The sequence below is a fragment of the Rhinatrema bivittatum genome, chromosome 4 (genome assembly GCF_901001135.1).
Source record: "Rhinatrema bivittatum chromosome 4, aRhiBiv1.1, whole genome shotgun sequence".
Taxonomy (NCBI): Eukaryota; Metazoa; Chordata; class Amphibia; order Gymnophiona; family Rhinatrematidae; genus Rhinatrema; species Rhinatrema bivittatum.
Window position 1 is genome coordinate 339,456,815 of NC_042618.1, and position 27,095 is coordinate 339,483,909.

General features: G+C 44.9%; 1 protein-coding gene across 2 annotated transcripts in view; it reads left to right on the forward strand.

Annotated features, from left to right (window-relative positions):
• WBP2 (WW domain binding protein 2) overlaps positions 1 to 27,095 on the forward strand; it is a 73,017-nt gene that overhangs the window by 22,615 nt on the left and 23,307 nt on the right. For both annotated transcript variants that reach the window (XM_029600479.1, XM_029600480.1), the window contains exons 3-6: positions 636 to 771; positions 19,697 to 19,789; positions 20,321 to 20,458; positions 20,941 to 21,066. In XM_029600479.1, the coding sequence (XP_029456339.1) occupies positions 636 to 771; positions 19,697 to 19,789; positions 20,321 to 20,458; positions 20,941 to 21,066 (493 nt within the window). The remainder of the gene's footprint in view (positions 1 to 635; positions 772 to 19,696; positions 19,790 to 20,320; positions 20,459 to 20,940; positions 21,067 to 27,095) is intronic.

Consider the following 27,095-nt stretch of genomic DNA (forward strand, 5'->3'; position numbering starts at 1 on the left):
TTCATGTGTTGATAGTTCAAATTACATGTTGGGTGTTACTTGTTTGATCTTCTACTGGTTAACTTTACCTTTTCTTGCTTTGATAACATTTATACTGAAGGGATGCAGGGTGAGCACTGTCCTTATATAGGATACCCTTTTAGTTTTTTCTCTATCTCCATCTGCTGGACAGGAGGCTCAACCCACTGTCTGGCCTGATCCGTGGTACTACAGGAACGAAAATTAGCAGGTAAGAACCAATTTTCCTATACTGTACAAGATGTCTCATTTTTAATAGTTATTAAACAAAATTACATTTCAGCATAGTTATGTATCTAGCACCCATTTCATTTTACTTTGTGTGTTCAAATGAGCATGTTATGTGACGTAGGAGTGCAGGATGAAGGAAAGCCACTGTTTAAAATGGGTGCAAGCAGTTTTTAATTCATTGCCTGTATCTCTGTTAAACAGTGAACTTCAGAAAGGGTAATGCCATTGTTTTTCTACAGCTGTGTTTTAGTGATCAGTATAAGAATTGTAGAATTGATAAGAAATGAGAAGTAGTTTTAGAATGTATGTAGTGCAATTTTAAGAATGTTTAAGTATACCAGTTTGATCTCTGCCTTAATATAATTTTCTATTCCAATCATCTGCAGATTATTTTTGTGTCCAAAGGGAAGGACAACATGCAGTCTTTCATGATGCCGTTTTATCTAATGAAAGACTGTGAGATTAAACAGCCTGTCTTTGGCGCAAACTACATCAAGGGTGCTGTGAAGGCAGAACCAGGTGGTATGTATATGTCAATAGTGCAAAAAGAATCCAGGGACAGCTATGACATAAATGTATCCACTTTTTCTAGCCGCCTTATTTACTCAGCTTGTCTTCTTCATGCACCTAATAGGAAAAACACAAAACTCTCCTATTTATCCAAGAACAGGTTCATTATGCATATCTCATCTGCATTAGTTATGCTTACTACACAAAAAAATCAAGTATAGAGTATCCTAACCTACATTTTTCAAATCACCATAGAAACATTCCACTGTTTTGAGGTTAATAGAGTGTAAATCGATATTGGGATCCTTTTATTAGAATGTAAGATGTGCTGAAGCCCTTGCTTTTTACTTTATGAATACAAGTGCCTGCATGTTTATTGAAGGAATTTATAAGCAGTATCAGTCTTAGAGTAAGAGACATGTCCTTGGTTTATGTTAGATTATCATAAGATACCTATTTATAGGTGTTTTATTCCAAATTTTTTAAATTTTAAAACAGTGCCATACTATTGTGAAGGGGGAAGTAGGCCTACTAATCAAGCGATTTAATTGGCTAAAATCATGCATTGGTATATTATAATATTAAACTGAGAGTGATAGGAGTATTGTTTTCATCTAGCCCTCTTTTTCTTTTATTTCATTAGGAAATCTTTTATCTCTTAGTTATCTCATTGTTACTTGATACTGATGAGGATTTTCTTTCTTTCTTTCTTGGATACGATTATTTTCACAAACAGAGCATTTATATATCTATATTAACTGCTCCCAAAAAAACACATTCTGATATTACGTTCATCCATGATGATCAGTAAGAGAGAATTTTCTGGCAGTTAATGTCCTCTTAAAGAAGTTGAATGTGGTTGGTCCATTTGCCAACCACTCTTTAAATAATAGGAAATAACTAACTTGGAGGTTGCAGTTTTCTGTCGATATGCAGGCTTATTTAGCCATGTTGTCTGGGTGATGTCATCTGGGTATCACAGGGAGGAGCTGTCTCTCTAAGCTCCCAGAGCTTTTGCCTCTGCAGCTGTGCAGCTTTTCCTCTGCATCTCGTGCGAGTCTCCTCAGCTCTTTTTTTTTCCACACTCTGCAGACCTTGAACCAGGGAGGATGTCTGAGAAGCAGACGCATGCGAAAACATCCACCTGCTCAAAGTAAGAAAGAGCGCCCATTTCGACCCATGTCAAAACAGAGAGATCAACAGAGATAAACTGCTCAATGCAGAAAGAAGCATCTAGTTCAACTCGGTTCCAACCATTGAAGCACCACTCAATGCAAGACAAAGTGTCGGGGCAATCGATACACATTAAAACATTGTCAAATCACTCCAAACAGTACGTGCGTCATTACAGGCGACATGACCAGAACCATTGCTTCGTGATGCAGCGACGAACTTTGAAGCTCTGTCCAAGTACATTGTTAGAGCAGAGAAGGGAGTGCATACTCCAAAGCCACCCCCTCGCCTAGATATTTTCTTAACCTCTCATATCTAGAAAGAGAAGTAGAATCTCTGATTCATATATCATCCTCTCCTTCCCCAGACTCAGAGAGCTCGGGATGTGACCTCTCATTAAAGGACCTTAAACGTGATGCTCCCTTTCTCTTCAGGAACTTCTACACAGTAGACCTAAGCTTCTCGTAAAGGAACCTCCAGCGCCCAGACCTAGAGTCATGGATGCCAGTATTCTTTTGACAGCGCTACCTGCACCAGGGTGAAGGGGTTCCAGATCCCACTCATCTCAGGATATGAGATCTCTTCCCAAAACCTGCTGAAGGTTAAACCACACAGGGAGAGCAAGCGTACAGCAGCTTCCGCTACCTTTGCTTCAGAAGCAATGTCTCAGATTACTACATCAGCTACCCTATTCAACATATACCTACTACCACTATGTCACCTACTGGCTGGTCTGAACATCTCACACTACATCTATGCTGATGATATCCAAATAATTTTACCCATCAACGATACAATTGAAAAGACACTAAACATAGCAAACATGTATCTGGATTTCATCAAGCAATTACTAAACCAGATGGAATTAGTGATTAACATCGATAAAACAGAATTCTTACTCCTGGAACGCAAAAACATTGAAATCGTCCAAAACCCCATCATACTTAAAGACAACCAAAAAATTGTTCTAACTGAGAAAGTTAGAAACCTCGGAGTAATAATTGACACAGAACTTAACCTAAAACATCACATATCTTTAAAAGTAAGGAAAGCATATGCAAAACTCATGACCCTCAGAAGACTAAAACCCCTACTAACAACAAATAACTTCTGCTCAGTACCACAAGCTCTGATTTTCACTAGTACTGATTACTGTAACACCCTCCTACTTGGGTTACCATACACAACGATTAGACCACTCCAAATAATGCAGAACACGGCTGCAAGAATTCTGACTGGTAAAAATAAAAGAGAACACATCACTGAAAGCCTAATGGAATTACACTGGTTACCAATCGAGCAAAGAATACATTATAAAACACTATGTACCATACATAAATTAATACATAATGATAAAGCCGATTGGCTAAACACAGCACTACACGTGCACGTCCCTAACAGAAACCTAAGATCAGCTAATAAAGCTTTACTGACCATCCCCTCAATCAAAACAGCCAGAGTAACCCAGGTAAGAGAGAGAGCAGTTTCCTTAGCAGGTCCTATGCTATGGAACTCCATGCCTGTTGAGATCCACTTGCAAAGAGACATCAAAACCTTCAGAAAACATTTAAAAACATGGTTATTCAAACAAGCGTACAACAAAGGGAAAGGTGAGTAGAACACAGGGATAAAATGGCGACTGGCAAAAACACCCAAACTCAATACCCAATTATACCCGGGTATTTTGCTCCATTTTTAATTTTTTATTATTATCTCTATTCTAAATCCGGTTCTATAAATACGGACAAGATACAACATGATCTTTTAAGTATATATAAAGATCTTTGTTACCGTAAAGTCTTGGCACATGTTTAATGACAGAATTTTTTATCTATCCCTAATAGTAATATTTGTGCCTTATTGTAAACCGTTATGATGGTACCCAAATGAATGACGGTATAGAAAAGTTTTAAAATAAATAAATAAATAAACTCCTTTTTTGCAAACCTCTCTGCAGAACAGCCTTCTTGACCTCATCACTCTCCTTTACCATCTGAAGGAGATCATTCACTTCCATCAGAGGATCTTCCATCTCCTACAGGCGAAGACATCAGCCCACAGCTTCTAAGGAGTCCACGTTTTCCCCTGAACTGGTCGACCATCCTCTACAGTCACCTCTTCACCAGGGAGCTCCACAGGGATCCCCTGAGGAGCCCGCTGAGCCTCCTTGCCACCTGAAGACCTTATGTATTCCAAGTTCTTGGAAAAGGTGGGCACTCTTCTGAAAGTGGAAAACTGCAAAATCTCTGATCCTAGAGCATAGACGATGGGCATGTTAAAGATTTTAGATGTCCCATCAGAACCAACGATGCTCCCCTCATACTCACTTCGTGGACAAAGCATGGGAGGTCACTCATACCACACTCACAACATCCAGAAATTTAGAATGTGGAAGTCCACACACTATAGCATGGTTCAGATTCCACATGCCTCTGTGGTAATCAAATTGGCTATTAAACAAGAAAAAAGACAAGATTGCACTCCAATACGCCCCCCGGCAAGGACAACAGGCTTCTGGATGAATTTGGTCGCAAGATATTCCAAAGTTCCATGCTCAATGCGTGCATCCAACAACATCAATTTTACATTACAGAATATGTGTATGAATTTGTCCAAAAGTTGAAACCCTTGGTCTCTAGGGAATATGGTGACCAGGGAACACTACAGCCGGTAATAGTCCTGGAAGAAGGTTTATGTCATCTCCTAAGAACCGTCTAAGGCCTTTGATACATCGGCTCGGTTCTCAGTAATTTCCATTGCAGCCAGACATATGGCTTGGTTACGCTCCAGTGCAATTCGCGATGATGTACATGACAGTCTAACCAATTTGCCATGTAGACCGGACAACCTTTTTGGGGAGAAACTGAAAGAAACGGTCTCCTAAATAAAGGAGCAAAACATGGCAGTACAGTCATTAACATCACCTACAGAAAACCAGTCTGCCACCAGAAAGTATTATTTCCCATACAAGAAGCCCTTCTACCAGCACAAGTCATATAGGCCAGTGGTTCTCAACCGGTGTGTCGCGACACACCAGTGTGTCGCCAAGAACACGCAGGTGTGTTGCCACACTTCTCGGTCCCCCGCTGAGTCAACTGCTCCCTGATCCACCTCCGCCCAGGCTTAAAATGCTGTCAGCCTGGGCGGAACACGGCAGAACAGCTGGAGTCAGCAGCACTGGCATGGTCTCTTGTTCCCGCCCCCCCCCTGTGGCCCGGAAGAGGAAGTGGTGAGCAGCGGGTGCGTGAGAGGGAAGAAGAGACCATGCTAGTGTGGTCAGCGTCGGTCCGAAGAACAGAAGAGAGGCATGGCCTGAGGAATGAACAGCGCAGCTCGGAGAAAAATGAAGAAGAACGTCAACCCCCGCGGCCAATGGGGACTCCTTTCTCCACGAGGGCTGAAAATGAAGGAGGGTTAGGGTTGGGAGGAGGCTGCTGCTGCCACTAGTTCCGGGGAGGGAGGAAGGGAGAGAGAGAGAGTGAATGAATGAGCAAGCATGTGTGTTTGAGATCCTGAGTGTGTATGTGTGTGAGTGAGATAGCATGTATGTGAATGATTGAGAGCGTGTATATGTGAAAGAGAGAATGTCTGTGATTGAGAGCCTGCCTGTGAGAGAGAGAGCATGAATGTAAGTTTACGATTGGGAACCTGTATGTGTAAGTTTGTGATTAAAACCTGTTTGTGTGAAAGAGTATGTGTGTATGATTGAGATCTTTTGTGTGTGAGAGAGATCATGTGTATGTATGATTAAGAGCCTGTGTGTATAAGTAAGAGAGAGATCATGTGTGTCTGTGCGTGATTGAGAGCTGGTTTAGGTGAGAGAGCATGTCAGTATGTGATTGAGAGCCTGTGTGTAAATGAGAGAAAGAGAGAGCATGTGTGTCTGTGTGTGATTGAGAGCTGGTTTAGGTGAGAGAGCATGTCAGTATGTGATTGAGAGCCTGTGTGAAAGTGAGAGAAAGAGAGGGATCATGTTTGTAAGCATGTGAATGAGGGTCTGTGTGTGAGAGAAAAAGACAGCATGTTTGTGTGTGATTGAAAGCCTGTGTGTGTAAGCGTGAAAAGATAGACAGCATGTGTAAATGTGTAATTAAGAGCCTATATAAGTGAGAGAAAAAGCATGTGTATATGTGAGTGACTGAGAGCATTTATGTAGATTCCCTTGTTACATCAGGAGTGCAGACTCTTCTACATCAACAAGCGATCCACGCTCTCCCGCTTTCTCACATCAACAAGGGCTACTATTCCCAATACTTCTTCATTCCTAAGAAATCTGGGGGTCTCTGTCAAATTTTAGACCTGCATGCTCTTGACAAGTTTATCAAGAGACAAAGGTTCAAAATGACTTCCCTGAAATCAATCCTACCATTCATACAACCCAATGATTGGATGTGCTCTCTGGACGTCAAGGATACGTATACTCGCATTCCCATCAACAGTTCGTATTGGTATTACCTTTGTTTTCAAGTAGGGGATCAACATTACCAGTACAAAGTCTTCCCCTTTGGACTCTCTTTTGCCCAAGAGTCTTCACAAAATGTCTGTCAGTGGTTGTGGCCCATTTATGGAAACAAGGAATCAAGATTTTCCCGTATCTCGACAACTGGCTCATTGTCTCTCTTTTTTTTTTTTCCATTTAAAGTTTTTATTGAAACTTTCACAATATCAAAATCACAAGGCAACTAGCATAATAACAGGGATTATAACAAAGCAGTGAAAACAGTGTATACAGCTCTACAAAAAGAAAGGTATACCCAAGTGCATCACGTAATACCAAAGCACGCCCTGTGGTACAGAACATAAATCCTCCATTTTGGCTCATTGTCTCTCTAAATCCGCACTCTATGGAATCACTTGCTTGAGACAATTTAATGCTTGGAGTGACTGGGATTTATCATAAATTATGAAAAATCCCACCTCGACCCTTGTCAGATTCTTCAGTTTATAGGAGCAAAGATTCCCACATCGCATGTTCCTGCCCAACAACAGGGTGCAAATGTTATGTTCTCTGTGCCAAATTCTTCAGGGGCAGACCCTCATAACAGTATGCCGAATTCTAGTCTTGCTGGGACACATGGCAGAAGCAATATATGGCGTCCCTCACTCCCATCTTCACATGAGGCGATTACAATGGGACTTAAAGTCACAATGGAATTGATGCAGACAGCCCATGTCAAAGAGGTTTCGTATTACAGCCTCAATGAAAAGAGACATATCTTGGTGGCTAATGCCCTCAGTATTGACAATAGTGGCACCATTCAGGAGTCGCAGTCACCAGTTTATACTCACCACGGACCCATCAACAAAGGGTTGTGGATCTCATCATCTTCATCTGAAAACACAGGGCACAAGGACCCCAGCAGAATGCCAGTTCCAAATTAAACCTATTAAAATTGAGAGCAATAACATAGAAACATAGAAATGAGGCAGAAAAGGACCAAATGGTTCATCCAGTCTGCCCTGCAAGCTCCCATACTTATCAGTTTCCCAGACCATCAAAGTCAGGGCCCTTGTTGGTTACTATTTGAGTCCAATTCCCTGTTACCTTTTGCTGTTGAAGCAGAAAGCAATGTTGGAGTTGTTATTGTTTGTAAGGATTTGGGTGGACCCCTAGACTCTGTGGCTGCTGACCATGCCCATGGGGGGAAGTCCCGTGAGGAGCCACAGGTCAGGCTCAGCTTAGGACACACACACAGATCTTTTATTAAACAGTATTGAGGAGCCACCAGAGGTGGCGGTAGTGAGCAGGAATGTAACCTGGCTGGGCTTGTAGTCCCTCAGGCTCTGGAGCAGCGATCCCACAATGGCTGTGACAGCGGTCTCTCGGTATGGAGCACAGGAGCTGAAGTAAAGGCAGGCCCTCGAGGAGCGAGTACCTGGTTCCAGGGAACAGCTCTGAGAGAAGTAGATGGTACTCACTGATGGTATAGGCAGCGGTGTCTTCCAAACAGAAGAGAAGTCCAGGTAGCGAGTCCAGGAACATGGGCCCTCGAGGAGTGAGTACCGGTTCCAGACAGCGACCTGAAAGGGAAGAAAGAGAGCCCGCGAGGAGCGGGTACCCCAAATAGAGTAGTCCAATAGTGGAGGCAGAGTATCTAGGTATGGAGAGCATATCCCATCCATTAGGAAACCTTTGCTAACTCGACGGCTAGCAAGCGCATAGGCTATTTGTATCTGGGATGCGTGACGTCATCACAGGGGGACGCCCCTGAGGTTCGCGCCAAAGAAGGTATTTGAACCAGGGCCGTGTGGTGCGCGCGCCCTAAGGCAACTGGACAGCATGATGGGAAGCAGCACCCAAGCCGGAGTGGGGACGCCGGAGAGGACGGCAGGCAGACGCCGCAGCAGCTAAACATCCATCAACCGCAGGAGGAGTCGCCAGAGAGGTAAGGAGGGCGGAGAGGAGACGTCGGGCAGTGACAGTCTTTACAGGAGTTGCATCAAAGTATCAGGCTAGTTTTAAGGGTAGTAAGTGCCTCATCAGCAAGTTACCCCCATTCTTATTTGTTTTCCCAGACTGTACAGATCTGTGTCCTTGTTGGTTGCTGTCTGAATCTAATTCCTCTTTTCCCCCTGCCATGGAAGCAGAGAACAATGATGGAATTCCATCAACAGTATGAAAGCTTATTGGTTAAGAGTAGTAACCGCCACACCAGCAAGTTACCCCATGTCCCTTTTCTTTTCCCATCCTCTAGCTTTTAGGGATCCACACAATCAATATCTATGCTTTGGAACTCTGTCGAACCTCTTCTGACACCAAGAAATGTAAGCAAGACCTGAAATCTTGGCTTTTCAGCCATGCCTTCTCGACTACTCTGTAACTAAAAGTTCAGCATTAATTCTAAGATTTGTTGATTGAATGTCTTCCTGTCTATATGTCTTCCTCTCACTCATCCTTTGTATTTTTCGTCTATCCTTATACACTGTTGTGATCTAGTGATTCGCACATGGAATGACAGTATATAAAAACCTCAAATAAATAAATATATCTTCGTGTCAATTCTCCATGGGAAATGTGCAATGATTCACACGGACAATCAAGTAGCTATGTTCTATATAAACCAAGAATTTGGGTCAGGTTTCAGGATGTTGTACAAGAAAGCAGTGTAGATTTGGGAATGGGCAGAGAAAAACAAGACAATCCTACCAGCATCCTATCTACCGGAGTGGCAAATACAGAAGCAGACAGACTCAGCAGAATCTTTCACCCTCACAAATGTTCCCTAGACCAAGTGGAAGCAGAGGACCTTTTCAGCCGCTGGGGAACTCCATGCATAGATCTGTTTGCATCGGAGCACAACACAAAATTGGACTCCATTTGCTCAATTCTACCCAGCAAACGGAGAGTATCTCAGGATGCATTTTTAATCCCTTGGTCAAGGGGCCTCATGTATGCATATCCTACGATTCCTCTAATATCTCAGATGATACAGAAGTGTATATCAGACAGGGCAGACATGATACTCATTGCTCCAGTGTGGCCAAGGCAGCCGTGGTATGCCTATTTAGTACAACTTTCCAGTCAGCGTCCAATTTTCCAAGGGAACAGCACACAGTTACTAACGCAAGAGAGCAGGACTCTCATTCACCTAATGCTTTCCTCCCTGCAGATGACAGCATGGGAATTGAGCAGCAGGTCCTAGGATATTTCCTATTTCATTGTTATGACCATCGGCCGTAGGCAGCCGCGGCTGACCCAACTCACGTCATGTCATGCCCTGCTCTCCACTCGGGGTGAATTTGCGGCTGTGGCTAGCCACTACCGCCACGTACCTCCTGGCTCCCGAGACTCCACTTGGCGGCTGGGACGCTGCCGACCTACACGCCGACTTCGGGCCTTTCTAGGCGCATACGTGTGCCACCGGGCCTCCCTTTGAAGGCCCAATGACGGGAACTTCAGGGGCGTCCCCGGCTGATGACATCACAAGCCTGAGATATTTAAGCACCTCCTTTGACCTACGCTAACCGACTTGGCAACGAATTCCCTGAGCTCCGTTGGTGCTTGTTCCTTTTCTCCGACCTGCCGTTCCTGCCTTGGATCTCTGGCTTTGGGTTCCTGCTCCTGGGGGGCCTACTCTGCGCTTCCTTTTCAGGATTTTGTCTTGCGCTGCTCCGCTCCTCGGGGTAGCCTCAGCATTGCTACACCAGAGATCCTGTCTCTACGCTTCCCCGCTCCTCGGGGTGGCCTCAGCATTGCCACATCGGAGTTCCTGTTTCTACGCTTCCCCGCTCCTCGGGATAGCCTCAGTGTTACTACATGGGAGATCCTGTCTCCATGCTTCCCTGCTCCTCGGGATAGCCTCAGTGTTACTACACTGGAGATCCTGTCTCTACGCTTCCCTGATCCTCAGGATAGCCTCAGTGTTACTACACTGGAGATCCTGTCTCTATGCTTCCCCGCTGCTCAGGGCACCCTGCAATATTGCCATAGTGCAGGTGTCTGCGATCACGTGGCTGTGACGTAGACAGCTCGGCTACACCTCCTTTCTCCTGGGCCATAGCCATGGTCCAGTTGCTTGTGTTTCCATTCCACCTCGCCTTCCGACAGTGGGGCCTTGTGAGTTCAACCCCTCAGGGAGAGTCAACTCCCACCTCGGGCCAAGAGTCCACGAAACCTACAAAACCTAATACTCATATTACTGACATTTTAATAGCGGCTAGAAAACTCTCCACTAGGAAGAATTACACTTTCAAGTGGAGAAGATAGTCTGATTGGTGCTGCCAGCATGTTATTGACCCTTTCATTTGCACCCCAGAATGCTTACTGCGATACTTACTCACTTTCCACCTCAGGTCTAGCAGTGAAATTCATATGTGTACACCTCAGCACAATAGCAGCTTATCATATGGAAATGGAAATCCCTTCAGTTTCCTCACATCCCCTGATTTCACACTTTATGAAGGGTTTGCTGCTTATTCGCCCACTAGTAAGAAAACTCCTTATACCATGGGATATAAATATTGTCTTGGAAAGCCTAATGGCTCCTTTTGAACCTATGGAATCCACTTCCTAGAAGTACCTAACATCAGCTAGAAGAGTGAGTGAACTTCAAGCTCTGGTAAGCTATTCACCATACTTGCAGTTCTACCATGACAAGGTCTTACTGCGTACACATTCATCCTTCTTACCAAAAGTAGTATCAGCATTCCACTTGTATCAGAATATTTCATTACCCACCTTCTTCCCTAAACCACATGCGAATAAAAGGGAAAAGATACTTCACACATTGAACTACAAAAGAATTCAAGCAATTAGATGAACATCCTAGCTTTTTGTCTGTTTCAATCTGAACGATCCGGGGAAAGCAGTAACAAAAAAACCACTATTGAATTGGATAACTAAATGTATTCAATTCTGTTACGCATCACACTCAATGGTACTCAGTAAAAAAATTAAGGCGCATCAGGTCAGAGCGACAGCAACCTCATTAGTGTACCTGTATAACGTGCCAGTTCAGAACATCTGTAAAGCAGCTACATAGTCATCGATTCACACTTTCACATTCCACTACTGTCTTGATCAACAAACAACAGCTGACAGTGTATTGGGATCAGCAATGTTACCTCTCATCTAAAAAAAAACTTAAGGGCTGTCTCCAGCATGCCAGGTTGCTAATTAGAGACTGAGAATAATTGATTAACACAAGCAGCCCTCAACTTGGGACTCCTAGACAGCATGGCTAAATAAGCCTGCTTATCGACAGAAAAATGCAAGTTTGCATACTGTAAACTGTGTTTTCCTTGGATAGCAGGATGATTTAGCCATGCAAACCCTCCCGCCTCCCTGGACAGCCATTGAAGTGTACTCTATTATAGATGAATTTTATCATGAATTGAGGAGACTTGCATGAGATGTGCAGGAAGAGCCGCGGTGGAAGCTCTGCGAGCTGAGAGAGACAGCTTTGCCTTGTGACACCCAGATGACGTCACCCAGATAGCACAGCTAAATCATCCTGCTATCTATGGAAAACACCATTTACAGTAAGCAGATTTGCTTTTTCCTAGCTTGTAGACAGATGGACTCAGGACCAGTGTATTATGTTGCCCTGCCAGCAGATGGAGACGGAGCAAACTGACGTCACAGTATATACTCCTGCAGTGACCCCAGTCTGCCAGTATTCTCCGTCTCAAGCAGATGATGGATGTGCATCTCCCTATAGGGATTGCTTTGGTTTTTCTGGAAGGAGAAATTTGAAATTTGACTTAAGGAAATGAAAGCCCCGCCTTCTTGCGGTGATACCAAAAGTTCCATCCCCCATTTGAGAATTACAGAGGTGATTTCTGTGGTCCCTCAGAGGTGTTCCTTGGTCCGGTAGCTGGGTTTCCCGGCATGGACTTAGCTGCTCGTTCAGCTGAAAGGCAGCAGGTGCAGGAGGTCGAGCGTGGCAATGACAGCAGATGCCCTCTCTCCCTGCAGCCGGAGACCATCTCTGTACTCAGCCAGTAAACGCTAAGCTCAGTTAAGTTTAAAAAACAAAATGAAAGTTTTACAGCGACAGAGGGGGTTTTAGGGCTTCCTCCAGTCTCTGTGCTTGGTACGCCATCCTGATATTTATTCCTGTTCCCATTGGGGTTGGGAAACTGGGTAGCCTGGCAGGTTGAGCAGCCCCGGTGGGCTGGGCCCTGCAGTTAGGCTTCTTGCTTGCACGCTGTGTGATAGGCTGCGACGGCATTTTCGCACACTCCTGTGTGTGCTTTGCTACCCTTTACAGGCCATCAGTGTGTGCAGTGTGTTGGCTCTGCACACGCATTGTGCACTCAGTTTTGGGTGCGCCTTTTGTGCGCATAACTTTTCAACTGTTTTAAACACACTAAGCTTGGTGCACAAGTTGTGCCACACTTATTTCTTTTGCGCTTAATTTTGTGCGCATACATTTTTTGAGCATGAGCTGTTCAGACGCACATTAACCACCGCAATGGCACCAGTAAACAAGAAGCCTAAGCGCCTTTCTTTTTGTTTGGCCTGTCATATTAGGTTTTCTCAGCCTGCCCTGTCTTCTAACGTGTCAGCGCAGTTCGGACGCTCAGGGTGAGTTGTCTTTCTTCGGATTTTGCTAAACCTGGCTCCTCGTATTCTGATGATGGGTTGGTTTCAGCTTTGGCTGGGGGGACGCCAGACCTTGGTTCTCCCTTGACTGGCTCTTCTGCAGGGGGGGGCAGTTCTGTGAGCCTGGCTCCAGTTCTTTCTGGGCTTGGTCTGGATCCAGCTGCTTTTTCTTGGATGTCATTTTTTCAAGGCTTACAAGCTTTTCTTCAGGTGCAATCATTGGCTTCACCCAATCCTGTCAGGTAAGACCCTCAGCCAGGGGCTCCCCCCTGTTCCAGTTCTATGCTAAAGCGCTGGAGCTCGCCGCAGCTCTCTGCAGGTATTCCCGACAGGAACTCGGATGGCACTGATGATGAGGCAGATTCTGATTCCGTAGAAAATGGGGAAATTCCTCCTGGACTGAAACAGTATTGAACTATATTGCAGTTCTTTCATAGAGATGAACTGCTAGCACTGATTTATCAGACTTTGAAACAGTTGGGTGTTCCTGGTTTGGAAGCCATGTCGGAGCAAAAAAGAATCCCATTTTGGTTTGCTTGCATAAAGCCTCTTGTTTTTTTCCCTGTGAAGGATGCCATTTAGGAATTGATTGATCTTGAATGGGATGCCCCAGAGGCAAATTTTAAAAGGGGTCAGACATTGGAAGGCCTGTACCCCCTGGATCTGGCTGTGAGAGAGCGTTTGCGCTTTCCCAAAGTGGATGCACTGGTATGTGCTGTCTCTAAGCAGACGACTATCCCCATGGAGGGAGGCACAGTCTTGAAGGATGTGCATGAGCAAAGGATTGTCCTTAAACAAGCCTTTGAGGCAGTGGCAATGACTTTACAGATAGCTTTCTGTTGCACCCTTGTAGCATGCTCGTGTCTGCTTCTCTCTTAAGAAATTGATGATGCTGGAGTGAATTCCAGAGCAGTTATGGAACCTGCTGCCGCCTTTTTAGCGGATGCAGGCTGCGATTTGATTCATACCTCAGCTAGTTGAGTGGCTTCGGTGGTGGCGGCTAGGCGTCAACTATGGTTGCGAAATCGGTCAGCTGACGCAGCCTCCAAAGCTAGTCTTACGAAAATGCCTTTTAAAGGCTTGCTTTTGTTTGGGAGCGATTTGGAGAAACTGGCCAGTAAGTGTGGTGAATCACCAGTTTCTCGGTTGCCGGAGGATAAGAAACAAGTGCAGCACCCCCTTTGCTATGATGGATTATCTCTGGGGTTCCAAGCTGTTTCACCTTACAGAGGGGTCGACCTTTCAGAGGACTCGGCCTTTTGGTAGGTCTCAGTCCTTTCACCCCAGATAGCCCAAGAGAGGAGCAGGCTTAGTGGGGGGGGTGTTGGATCTTCCTGAGCTTCCCAATGAAGGTTTGCTGACACACCATCAGGAACAAGAGATAGGGGGATGCCTCTCTCTCTTATCAGAGGTGGGTCGAGATCACATTGGATCAGTGGGTCCTGAAGGTGATACGAGAAGGATATAAGCTGGAATTTTGCAGCATTCCTCAGGATGTGTTCATGGTGTCTCCTTGCCACTCTCCGCAGAAGAAGCAGGCAGTGGATTCTATGCTTCTAAGGCTCCTCAGGCTGCAGGCTGTGGATTCCTGTGCCCATGTCTCAAGAAAGTATGGGGTGATATTCCATTTATTTTGTTGTGCCCAAGAAGGAGAGTTCCTTTCGTCCCATCCTGGATTTCAAAAGTGTCAACCATCATTTAAGAGGGACTCATTTTCGCATGGAAACCTTGCACTCTGTGATAATAATGGCTGTATAGTCGGGGGAGTTTCTGACCTCTCTAGATCTATCCGAGGCCTATCTTCATATTCCCATCCATTTGGAACACCAGCATTTTCTGCGTTTTGTGGTGTTGGGGTGCCATTATCAGTTTTGGGCGCTGCCTTTTGGTCTAGCTACCACCCCCAGAACGTTTTCCAAGATTATGGTGATAGTAGCGGAGGCATTGAGAAGAGAAGGGATCCTGGTACACCCATACTTGGATGACTGGCTGGTTCGAGCCAAGTTTCCTGCTGGAAGTTCGGATTCAGAAATTGATATCTCAGGTGCGTCAGTTGGTGAATACTATATGCCCGAGAGTGTGGTCTTATCTGCAGGTGCTTGGCTTGATGGTGGCAACCCTGGAAATGATACCATGGGCAAGGGCGCATATGCATCCTCTTCAGTGCTCACTGTTATCTCATTGGAACCCGCAGTCTCAGAACTATTCAGTTTGGCTCCACTTGCTGGTGGAAATCTCCTCTCGCCTTCAGTGGAGGAGGCTCAACTGAAAAAAGGAGTTTATTTTTCCTATCCGACCTGGTTGGTAGTCACAACAGATGCGAGTCTCCAGGGATGGGGAGTTCACTGTCAGGAGCAGACGGCCCAAGAACGTTGAAATGCCAAAGAGTCCCTCTGGAACATCAATTGCCAGAAAGCCCAGGCAGTCCGGTTGGCACGCTTGCTGTTCAGTCACAGACTGCGGGGTCAAGCGGTCCGCATGATGTCGGACAACATGAGGACGGTGGCCTACATAAATCGCCAGGGAGGAACCAAGAGCCAGCAAATGTCGCAAGAAATAGACCAACTTATGGAATGGGCGGAAGGACACTTACAGATGATTTCGGCCTCTCACATTACAGGTAAAGACAATGTAAGAACAGACTTTCTCAGCAGAGAGAATCTGGACCCAGGAGAATGGGTGTTGTCAGCCGAGGCGTTTCTACTGATAGTGGATTGTTGGGACCTTCCATTCCTAGACCTGCTGGCGACTTCTCGCAATGCGAAGGTTTCTCGATTCTTCAGTCGCAGGAGAGATCCGTGGTCCCTGGGCATAGATGCTCTCGTACAGATATGGCTGGAAGACAAGTTGCTTTATGCCTTTCCTCTGTGCCCCTTGTTAGGCAGGATAATTCGCAAGATCGAAGGCCACAGTGGGCTGGTACTCCTGGTGGCAACAGACTGGTCCAGGCGTTCGTGGAATGCAGATCTGTGAAAACTCCTGGTGGAGACCCCCCTTCATCTTTCGCCGCTCATGGATTTGTTGCAGCAGGGACTGGTTCTTCCTGAGGATCCGACTCTGTTCTGTCTTACGGTTTGGCCCTTGAGAGGGCTTGCCTGTTGAAGCATGGACATTCTTCCACGGTGGTTGACACCTTACTCTATTCTCAAAGGTTCTCCACTTCCTTAGCCTATGTGCGGGTTTGGAGGATATTTGAGGCCTTTTGTGAGGAGTGGGGTATTCTTCCTCGTTTGGTTAAGATCCTGATCATTCTGGATTTTTTTGCAGGATGGGTTGAATAAAGGTTTGGCCCTTAATTCCTTGAAGGTACAGGCTGCAGCTCCTGCCTGTTTCAGAGGCCTGGTGAATGGTGATTCCTTGTCTCATTCCAATGTGGCCCGATTTTTGAAGAGAGTGAAGCATCTTTGGCCTCCCTTGAAGTTACCGGTTCCTTTGTTGAGTTTTAATTTGGTGTTGGATTTCTTGGTGGGCCCTGGGTTTCGACCACTGCATAACCTTTCTTTGTGATTATTGACCTTGAAAATAGTGTTCAAGGAAAATAGTGTTCATACGTCTGCGTGTCAAATTTCTGAGTTGCAGGCATTGTCTTGCTGGGAGCCATTCCATCAGGTGAATCCAGGTGCATTACAGCTCCATATTGTTCCATCCTTCTTGCCTAAGGTGGGCTCGGAATTTCATTTGAATCAGTCCATTTCCTTGCCATCCCTGGATAAAGTCAGAGACGCGGAGGAGTATCGCCTTCTGCATCCCTTGAATGTCAAGAGACTTGTCGTGCAGTATCTGGAGGTTTCTGAAGCTTTCCGGATGATGGATCGTCTGTTTGTCCTCCATGATAGAAGGAAGCTGGGTGAACCTGCTTCACGAGCAACAATAGCTCACTGGATTAAGGAGGTGGTCATGGCCGCATATGTGGATGCAGAAAAGCCATTGCCTACTCAGGTTAGGGCTCATTCCACTAAGGCTCGGACAGTGTCGTGGGTAGAGATTAGATTATTGTCTCCCGTCGATATCTGCCGAGCTGCGATGTGGTCATTCTTACATACTTTTTCAGGGTTTTATCGTCTGGATGTGCAGGCCCGGGAGGACACAGCCTTTGCATATGTGGTGCTGACTGGACCACGGGCAGCCTCTCACTCTATTCGGAAATAGCTTTGGTACATCCCACTGGTCCTGAGTCCATCTGTCTAATGCTTGGAAATGGAGAAATTATTTAGCTGATAATTTTGTTTTCCTTAGTGTAAACAGATGGATTCAGCTTCCCGCCCTCAGCTGCTGAATATTGATGGGGCTCCGGGTCCCAAGGAATTACTGGTACATGTTCATCCAGTCCCTGGATTGGGGTACCTTTGTTCTTGTTTGAGTTCAGTGTTTCTTGTTGGTTGAGTACGGTTATGATTGCCTGTTTTTTAATCAAGTTTTTGCTAAGTCTGTCCACAGTTGCTTTTGAAAAGAATACTGGCAGGCTGGGGTCGCTGCAGGAGTATGTATACTATGACGTCAGCTTGCTCCATCTCCATCTGCTGGCAGGGAGCATAACCCACTGGTCCTGAGTCCATCTGTCTACACTAAGGAAAACGAAATTATCAGGTAAGTAATTTCTCCATTAGTAAACCAGAAAATAAAAAAAAGTTGAGTAACAGTTAATGGGCTATTCCCAGGTAAGGATCAGTAGTGGCTTGCTGCTTGTCACCCTGCCATAGCTGATTGTGTGACTGGGTGAAGGGTAGAGAGGAAGAAATAGCCACACATTTTAGATGGCAAGATGGATTGCCAGGGTAACTCTTGATTCTTTGCAATATCAACTTTTTTCACTAGTTATATATCAGGGCTTAAATCAGGCTGTGATATTTCCGCATAAACAGTCTATCAAGTTCATAACTGTGTGCAGCTGTGAAGAAACAAATGTGTGAGATAACCAAACTTCCCATTGTCTCTTTATCAGATAGATATGGTAAGGATTGTATATTCCATAATAATGTACAGTTTTGAATGCCAGCTGAAATGCCATTGATTACTAGTCAGGTGGCATTCCTGACTAGGAAGAAGGTAGATTTGAGAAAAGGCCATGTGTGGGATAAAGAATAAATAGCAAATTACCAATCTGTTTATTTCACGTCTATAGTTGAATATATAAATTTTTAAATAATATCTCAACCATTGCAGTGTTAATAACTTTAAATTTTTAAGATATCCAGTTACATTGTTACTCAAAATAGTTGAGACTTGATGCGTCCTAAAAAGAGAGGGGGACTGGGGGTTCCCTGTCTTCAGAAATATTATGTAGGGGCATCTCAGTGGATGGGAAAAAAGATGAGTGGGGCTGGAAGCGGCAATGCTAGGGGTGGGGGTCCCTGGCTCCTTTAGTGTGGCTGCCTAAGACCTCTCGTATAATGCCGGGGCAAATTCCACCAGCGGTATCTCTTACTCTAAAGCTTTGAAATAAATGGAAAGAATCCCTGGTGGGACAGAGAACCTTCTTTTACAAGGGGTGTCAACGTCTGGGACAAGTGTGGGGTGGGACCCGTATTAAAACATTTGATGAGCCCGCTCAGGAATATGCCCTAGATGGATCCGATAGATACTTCTACATTCAATTGGGGCAATATATAACTGGGAAAGCAGTAAGATCAGACCTTCTTCAAGGTAAAACCCTTTTCGAGGGTTTCTGCGAGAAAGCCCGCTCTATGACTCAGGTGATTTCAAAAATCTATAATATGCTATTCTCAACTCTGGCGTGCCTTCCAGCACATATGAGAGCCTGGGAACGGGACCTTCAGCGACATATAGAGGAGGGGGAATGGGATGTTTGCTACACTAATATACCAAAAAGCTCTATTTCTGCGGCTATTATAGAACAAGGATATAAACTATTATACAGATGGCATCTCCCACCCATCCGACTTGCAAAATTCTCCGTTTCTGGCAGCCGGAAATGCTGGAGGGGATGTGGTCTAGACGGATCCTACTTTCATATGTGGTGGGAGTGCCCCAAGGTGGTACTCTTTTGGGAGGAGATGAAACAGTTTATTACCCATATAACAGGCCTGCCTGTTGATCTGGACCCAGCCTCTGTGTTGCTGGGCATCTCGCTGACAGGTTCGGGCTCCCCGATGCCCTATATTGGCCAACAAGTGATAATTGCAGCAAGAGGGGCTATTGCTTATACATGGAAGGAGGCACAATTACCACCTTTGCAAAACGTGCTCCAACGTCTACAGAGGGTATATTATCTGCTCCGCCTTACTGCTATCCGGCATGGATGGCTACCTAAATTTGAAAAATTGTGGCAATCATACTGTAACTGGCAGACCCATGACCAACAACCTTTGGTGGATAAAGTATAAGTATAATGCGGGGAAAATGAACTTTATATGTCTACGTCAGGGGATGTGTGCATAAGATGAGAAAGTGGGGGGGTGGGGGGGGTAGGGGGGGCTTATTCAATAGGTTTATTTAATAGGTTTATGAGCAGTAAATGTTTATGTTGATATGTCAAGTGTGGGGCTTTCCAAAAAGGAATGGGCCAACGTAATTTCTTGTAGCCCACATTTTTCGGATTTATCTCTTTTTGTATTGATATGACGGATATTGCATGGGTTGTGATATACAGATGAATGCTTGTTATCATTACATACGGTTCAATAAAAACTATTCAATTAAAAAAAATAGTTGAGACTGCTTGAAAGCTTATCCTTAGTCGGTTGTTTCTTCTCACAGGTGGCTGGGAAGGATCTGCAACATTCAAAATAACTTTCACAACTGGGGGTGCTATCGAGTTTGGACAACGTATGATGCAAGTCGCGTCCCAAGGTATTGCTCTCTTTAATCTAGGGCATCCGAATCCTGTCCTGGCAACCCCCCACACAGTTGAGTTTTCAGGATATCTGCAATGAGTATGCATAAGATAAATTGAAATATATTGAGTCTCTGATGTATGGCGATTTCTCTTGCATATTTACTGTAGACATCTGAAAACCTGACTTGCTGTGTGGTCAGCAGGACAGATTTGTGAAATGGTGTTTTAATCTAATGTTTTGAGGGACTGCTTCTGAATTATCTGTCTGCCTCAGAAGCTGTGACCTGGTCTTGCTGTGTCCAATTTAAGAACAGTATTTAGTTTATAAAATAGCAATGTGCATGAAGTACTTATGACTTTAGACTAGATTTTTATGTTCCTTTCCCATTAATTTCCTTGAGAACTGGTATGAAATTTTAGAAGCTGACAGGAAATCTTCCTTAATTCTATAGTTGGGAGTAAGGTTTTAGACAGAAGGGTTGATCTCAGCTGGGTGCTTTAAATTTTGAATCTGATTTTAGGTGCTTGTCTTACTCTCTTTGTAGCCTCCAGAGGTGAAATTCCTGATGGTGCTTATGGTTACCCCTATATGCCAAATGGAGCTTATTCCTTTCCACTTCCTGCAGCTGATCGCATGTACTCTCTTCCACCTGCTGGACACCCATACCCTGTTCCGCCTACTAGTAAGTTTAGTGGGAGTATGATTTTTATTTTTGCTTGATAATGAATGTATAGCTTAGTGCCTGGTTTTTGCATCTTGGGCCTGCCTGGACTGGTATTGCAGTACTCGCAGGCCATAAAAAGGTGGGAAAGTCAGGTGTCACTCAACATCACCAGCTGGCCAAACAAAGAATGTACAGGTATTTGTTAAATGAGTTTCAAAAGTAAGAGTACTTTTTTTCATTTGGCCAGTGGGTTGCCAGGGAGGAGTGGGAGTAATAGTAGTCAAATATCTCATCAGCTCATGTGCTTTCTTATTGTGCTTAGCTGTGCTTTTGCAGACTCTTAGCCCATACCATAGAGTGGATTTTTTTTTATGCTGTGCAAGGCTTTTTTGGTTGAGGCTTATTGATATCTGGTCCAAATGGAGTTTCAGCTGAAAGCAGTGTGCCCAATAGAGTTGCTTTTGAAGTGTTAAGAATCTGAAAGTTTTCTTTCCTTACAGATTTTTACCCAGGTCCACCTATGATCAACGGTGCTATGGGTTACATGCATCCACCACCCCCTCCTTATCCTGGGCCCATGGAACCTCCTCCAGTCAGTGGCCCAAATGTGCCTTCCACACCCGCAGGTCAGTCTCTATCTCTAGCATCAGATCTGCATTGAAGGAGTTTGATTGTGGTATCAAAAATGTTACATGATCAGCTGCTGTAGGTAGTTTGATGCATATTGGGGATTGTTGAATTGAGGCAAATAATCTAAACAAATGAAATAGTAAAATACCTGCTTCATTCAGTATCCTTCCTCCCAAATCTCACATTATCTTCCTAAGCAATGAAGTCCATGTCTGCTGGACCATTGGATCTTCAGTAAAAACAACTTACATTTTTTGTGATGTAAGAATGGACTTTGGTTTATTGACAACTGTAAATTATGAATAAAGTATGTAAATGCAAACTGCTTTCATAGGAAAAGAGAAACAAAAGAGAGGGGAACATAAAATGTTGGTTTACAATTAGATCATGTAGCTATTGGATTTTCTTCTATATTAGTAGTTCCCAAACCTGTCATGGGGGACCTCAGGTCAGTCTGGTTTTCAGGATATCCTCAATGAATATGCATGTGATAAATTTGCATGCAGTGGAGGCAATGCATGCAAATTTTCTCATGCATATTCATTGTGGATATCTTGAAAACCCTACTGGCTGGAAGTCCCTCAGGACAGATTTGGAAAACTGTTCTATACAAAAAGCAAATGATGACTATTTCCTTTTACAATTGTGTTAGCTAAAAAAAAAGAGTCTGCACAGATTATATCAGACAAGCAGCAAAGTAAAAGTGGTATTTTTATTAAATGTACTAAAAGCCATGAAAGTCTCCAGGTCAAAATATTTATCAATTTTAATTTAAAATCAGGTAATGAGGTGACCATGCCCTACATAAGATGGTGAGTGTGGGGAAAGTTTTATTGACTACACCTGGCTATCTGTCTTTCTCAATCCAGTCTTGGAGTATCCCCTAGCCAGTTTGGTTTTCAGAATATCCACAATGAATTTGCATGAGATAGATTTGCATACAGTGGAGGCAATGTACACTGCTCAATCTCATGTATATTCATTGTGGATATCCTGAAAACCAGACTTGCTGAAGGAGTTCTCCAGCACCAGCTTGAGGAACTGGATGGGTCTTCCTCTGATAGGAGATGACATGGCTTGTGCTCAGATATTATGAAATTCCAGGACAGTGGATGCAAATGCTGAATTACAGGATCATTGGCTGGGCATATCTGCTGTCCATTCCTTTAGCCTTTTGTTGCTCTTCAGTGTTAAAGTATAATTCAGTGCAGGAAACCAGAGCTGGTCAGACACTGATAACAGCAACTGAAAAAATTAATCTGATGTGAAACCAAAAAAGGGGCTGTATAAACAGAACAAAAGTATGAGTAGAGAATAGGAAATAATTGTATACATCATTATATTTTTTTAAAAGCTTCCAACTTGAATCATGTGTAAAGGAAACTTGCCGTTACCCATGCTGTCTTTTTCTGTTGCACATTCCTAAATATAGCCCAATCGCAATTTAATTCCAGACACTCCTTCTTCAATGTGAATTTACAAGGTCTTCTCTTTGCACAGTGCAATAATGCAAGGATGCATTGAATTTCATAAATGGACATATTTCAGTCCTTAACTCCTTAATACTGATGATAATCAGGGATATGAATACGTATTGCACAAAACTTACATTATAGTTGTGAATTATAGAGTAACATTTAGAGCTAAGAGAACATCATGCTTGCTTGGGTAAAGCTTAAACTTTATTACAATGTATTTCTTGATGTATTTTTATTTTTTACATAAATGGATGTTTCTATAATGTCACTGCACCACATATTGGTGCTAGAGAAAACTAGAATCTTTTTAGATTGTGATACCTTTTTACATTCTGAAGAAGAGGCCTTTGAGATGTTTCAGTTTGAAAAGTTTATGTATTACATCTTTTTGTTCATCCTTTAAAAAGAGTAACAATGTACAAAGATGATATGCCTCCTCATCCGGTAGGGCCAGTCCAGAATATTGGGATATGCTCACCAACCAGCAGATGGAGACAGCGATTGACAGGCTCACTGATGTCATTCCTTACAAGCATTTGAGGTGACACTAGCCTGCCATTATTTTTTGTCTCCAACAGATGATAGGCAAGCATCCTGTGCTGGATTGTAAAGTTGCTTGGAGGGCTCCTGAGATGAAATTTTTCTCTTTCTCTCAGTTGAGCAGGGTTCTTGATAGGTAGCTTGCCTGCCTTGACGTGCCGATTTTCTAACATGTGCGCATCGACACGTGCATGTTATAAAAGCTACCCACGCACACATGCATGCACGATTTTATTTTGGCACGCGCATGTGCGCGCGAATGCTGTCTCGCACACGTAAGTGGGGGAATTTAGTAGATGTGTGCGGCTACGCAATAGGCCTTTTCCCCAGTTCCCTCCCAGTCCGTTTCAGTAAAGGAGCTGACTGGGAAGGAACGTCCTAAACCCCCTAGCTAACCTGTCTTCCTTTTACCCTATCCACCCTGACCCCTAATACCCCGCTGACTACCCTTGCTTTTTTTTTGTTTTTTTACTTACCCACAGTCCAGAGCAGCAGCAACTTGCGTGGGTCTGTTGTTTTGGGCGCACACTGTCCCAGCCCGCCCATGCCCTGCCTCTTTTTCGGAAACCCTTTCTTTTGCACGTACTGGGAGATATGTGCATGACCGCGGGCATTTGAAAATCCGCGCAGCATGCACGAATCCCAGCCACGCACATATCTCCTAGTATAGACATGCGTAGGCTTTGAAAATTCGGCCTTAAATGAATTATTTGCTTCGGTGTTTACTGAAGAGGATATTGGGGAGATATCCATGCCAGAAGCTGTATTCAGTGGTGATGATTCAGAAGAACTGAAACCAATTATAATGAAGCTGGAAGATGTAGTAAGAAGATTGACAAACTAAGAACATAAGAACATGCCATACTGGGTCAGACCAAGAGTCCATCAAGCCCAGCATCCTGTTTTCAAAAGTGGCCAATCCAGGCTACAAGTACCTGGCAAGTACTCAAACACCAAGTAGATCCCAGTGGCTATTCCCTAAGGGGCGGATTTTCAGAGCCCTGCTCGCCTAAATCCGCCCAAAACCGGGCGGATTTAGGCGAGCAGGGCCCTGCGCGCCGGTGAGCCTATTTTACATAGGCTCACCGGCGCGCGCAGAGCCCCGGGACTCGCGTAAGTCCCGGGGTTCTCCGAGGGGGGGCGTGTCGGGGGGCGGGCCCGAACCGCGTGGCGTTTAGGGGGCGTGCCGGGAGCGTTCCGGGGGCGGGCCCGGGGGCGTGGCTACGGCCCGGGGCCGCCCGGGGGCGTGGCCGCACCCTCCGGACCCGCCCCCAGGTCGCGTCCCGGCGCGCAGGAGGCCCGCTGACGCGCGGGGATTTACGCCTCCCTCTGGGAGGCGTAAATCCCCCGACAAAGGTAAGGGGGGGGGCTTAGACAGGGCCGGGTGGGTGGGTTAGGTAGGGGAAGGGAGGGGAAGGTGAGGGAAGGGCAAAAGGAAGTTCCCTCCGAGGCCGCTCCGATTTCGGAGTGGCCTCGGAGGGAACGGGGGTAGGCTGCGCGGCTCGGCGTGCGCCGGCTATACAAAATCGATAGCCTTGCGCGCGCCAATCCAGTTTTTTAGCAGATACGCGCGGCTTCGCGCGTATCTACTAAAATCCAGCGTACTTTTGTTTGCGCCTGGAGCGCAAACAAAAGTAGGCCTATTCGCGGAGTATGAAAATCCGCCCCTAAGTCAACTTGATTAATAGTAGATAATGGACCAGATGGTATACACCCCAGAGTTCTAAAATAACTCAAAAATGAAATTGCAGATCTATTAGTAGTAATTTGTAACCTATCATTAAAATCATCCATTGTTCCTGAAGATTGGAGGGTAGCCAATTTAACCCTGATCTTTAAAAAGTACTCCAGGATGATCCGGAAAACTATAGACCAGTGAGTCTGACTTCAGTGCCAGGAATAATTATGGAAAGTATTCTAAAGAACAAAATCACAGAACATATAGAAAGACATGGTTCAATGGGACACAGCCAGCGTGGATTTTGAAGAGGTTAATAAACATTTGGATAATGGTGAGCCAGTGGATACTTGTGTATTTGGATTTTCAGAAGGCATTTCACAAAGTTTCTCATGAGAGCTCCTGAGAAAATTAAAAAACCACAGGATAGGAGGCAGTGTCTTATTGTGGATTGCAAGCTAGTTAAAAGATAGTAAATAGAGAATAAAAACTAAAGGCCAGTTTTCTCAGTGGAGATGGGAAAACAGTGGACTACCTCAAGAATCTGTACTGGAACCATTGCTTTTTAATATATTTATAAATGATCTGGAAAGTGAGAGTCAAATTTGCAGATGACACAAAATTATTCCAAGTTGTTAAATCACAAGTGGATTGGGCATTCAAATGGCAGATGAAATTTAATGTGGACAAGTGCAAAGTGATGCACAGGAGGGGAAGTAACCCACACTGTAGTTACATGATACTAGGTTCCATATTAGGAATTACCACCCAGGAAAAAGCAAACAATGTTAGGTATTATTAGAAAAGTAATAGAGAATAAAATAGAGTGTCATAAGGCCTCTGTATCACTCCATGGTGAGGCCACACCTGGAGCATTATTTTGCATTGGAAAAGGTACAGAGAAGGGCAGCCAAAATTGATAAAGGGAATGGAACAGCTCCCCTATAAGGAAAGGCTAAAGAGATTATGACTGTTCAGCTTGGAGAAAAGACGGCTAAATGGGGGATGTGATAAAGGTCTATAAAATCACGAGTGGAATAGAACGGGTAAATATAAATCAGTTATTTACTCTTTCAAAAAAATACAAAGTCATGGGGGCACTACATGAAGTTAATAAGTAGCATCTTCAAAACAAATCCGAGAAAATTCTTTCTCACAGGACAAGCAGGATGGTAGTCCTCACATATGGGTGACATCACAGGATGGAGCCCAATCACGGAACACTTTTATCAAAGTTTCCAGAACTTGATTGGCCCCTACTGGGAATGCCCAGCATGGCACTAACCCTGCAGCCAGCAGGGGTCCCCCTTCAGTCTTCTTTTTTCCGCGCAGCAGTAGCCTCGCGGTTAAGGAGCTCTGCAGAGATTCCTGACAGGAATTTTCCTCACAGAATTACTAAAACTTAATTTGCCCCACAGAGGTCCCTCCTTCAACTTTTTAAAGCCCCGGTACTCCGGTAAGCTTTTTACCCGTTCTCCGTCCATTACCGTCGAGTTTGGCCTTCGCAACCTTTTGGCCGTCGATCGTACCGCGGCTCAATTCTTTCCATGGCCATGGCGTCGGGGTTCCGTCGGTGCCCGGACTGTAATCGCATCATGTCCATCACAGACCCTCATAAAGTCTGTGTAATGTGTCTTGGATGAGAGCACAATGTCTTGACCTGCACCAAATGTGCCCTAATGACTCCAAAAGATCGCAAGGCCAGAATGGAGAAGATGGAACTTCTCTTCCGTGCTCAAACCCCGACTCCGTCCATTGCATCGACGTCGTCAGAACCGGCTCCATCAACTTCACGCCAGCATCGACCACCAACCGGTGACTGTCCGACATCGACGACATCTCGGCCTTCGACACCCTCTAATCCCCCTCAGGACTGAGGGGATCGTAGAGACAAACATCGCCATCGACATCGAAAGTCTCAGACCATCGAGGGAGCAAAATCATCGACCTCGCCATCGTCTGAGCTGCCATCGAAGACATCCCGTCCAGAAAAGGCACCGACCTTTTCGGCAACCGGGTCACCGAGGCAACCCTCACCCAACAGGGTATCGGGAGCCGCGACTCCGCCTTTAACGGTGGTCCCTCTGGCTATGCCTCTGCCTCCTTCTTCTATTCTGAAGCCGGGGCTGCTTGCTCCAGGTCTCCGAGAAGAACTGGACCGGATGGTTCAGGAGGCCATCGACAAGGCGATGCAACGACTCCAGGTTCCTCCGGCACCGACACCGGTACCGATTGTGGAACCGCCTACTGACCCGATTTCGGCAGCGTTGGCACTGCTGCTCTCCAGGATGGAAGCGCTCATTGCCGCTTTTCCGCCGATGGCTCCGGT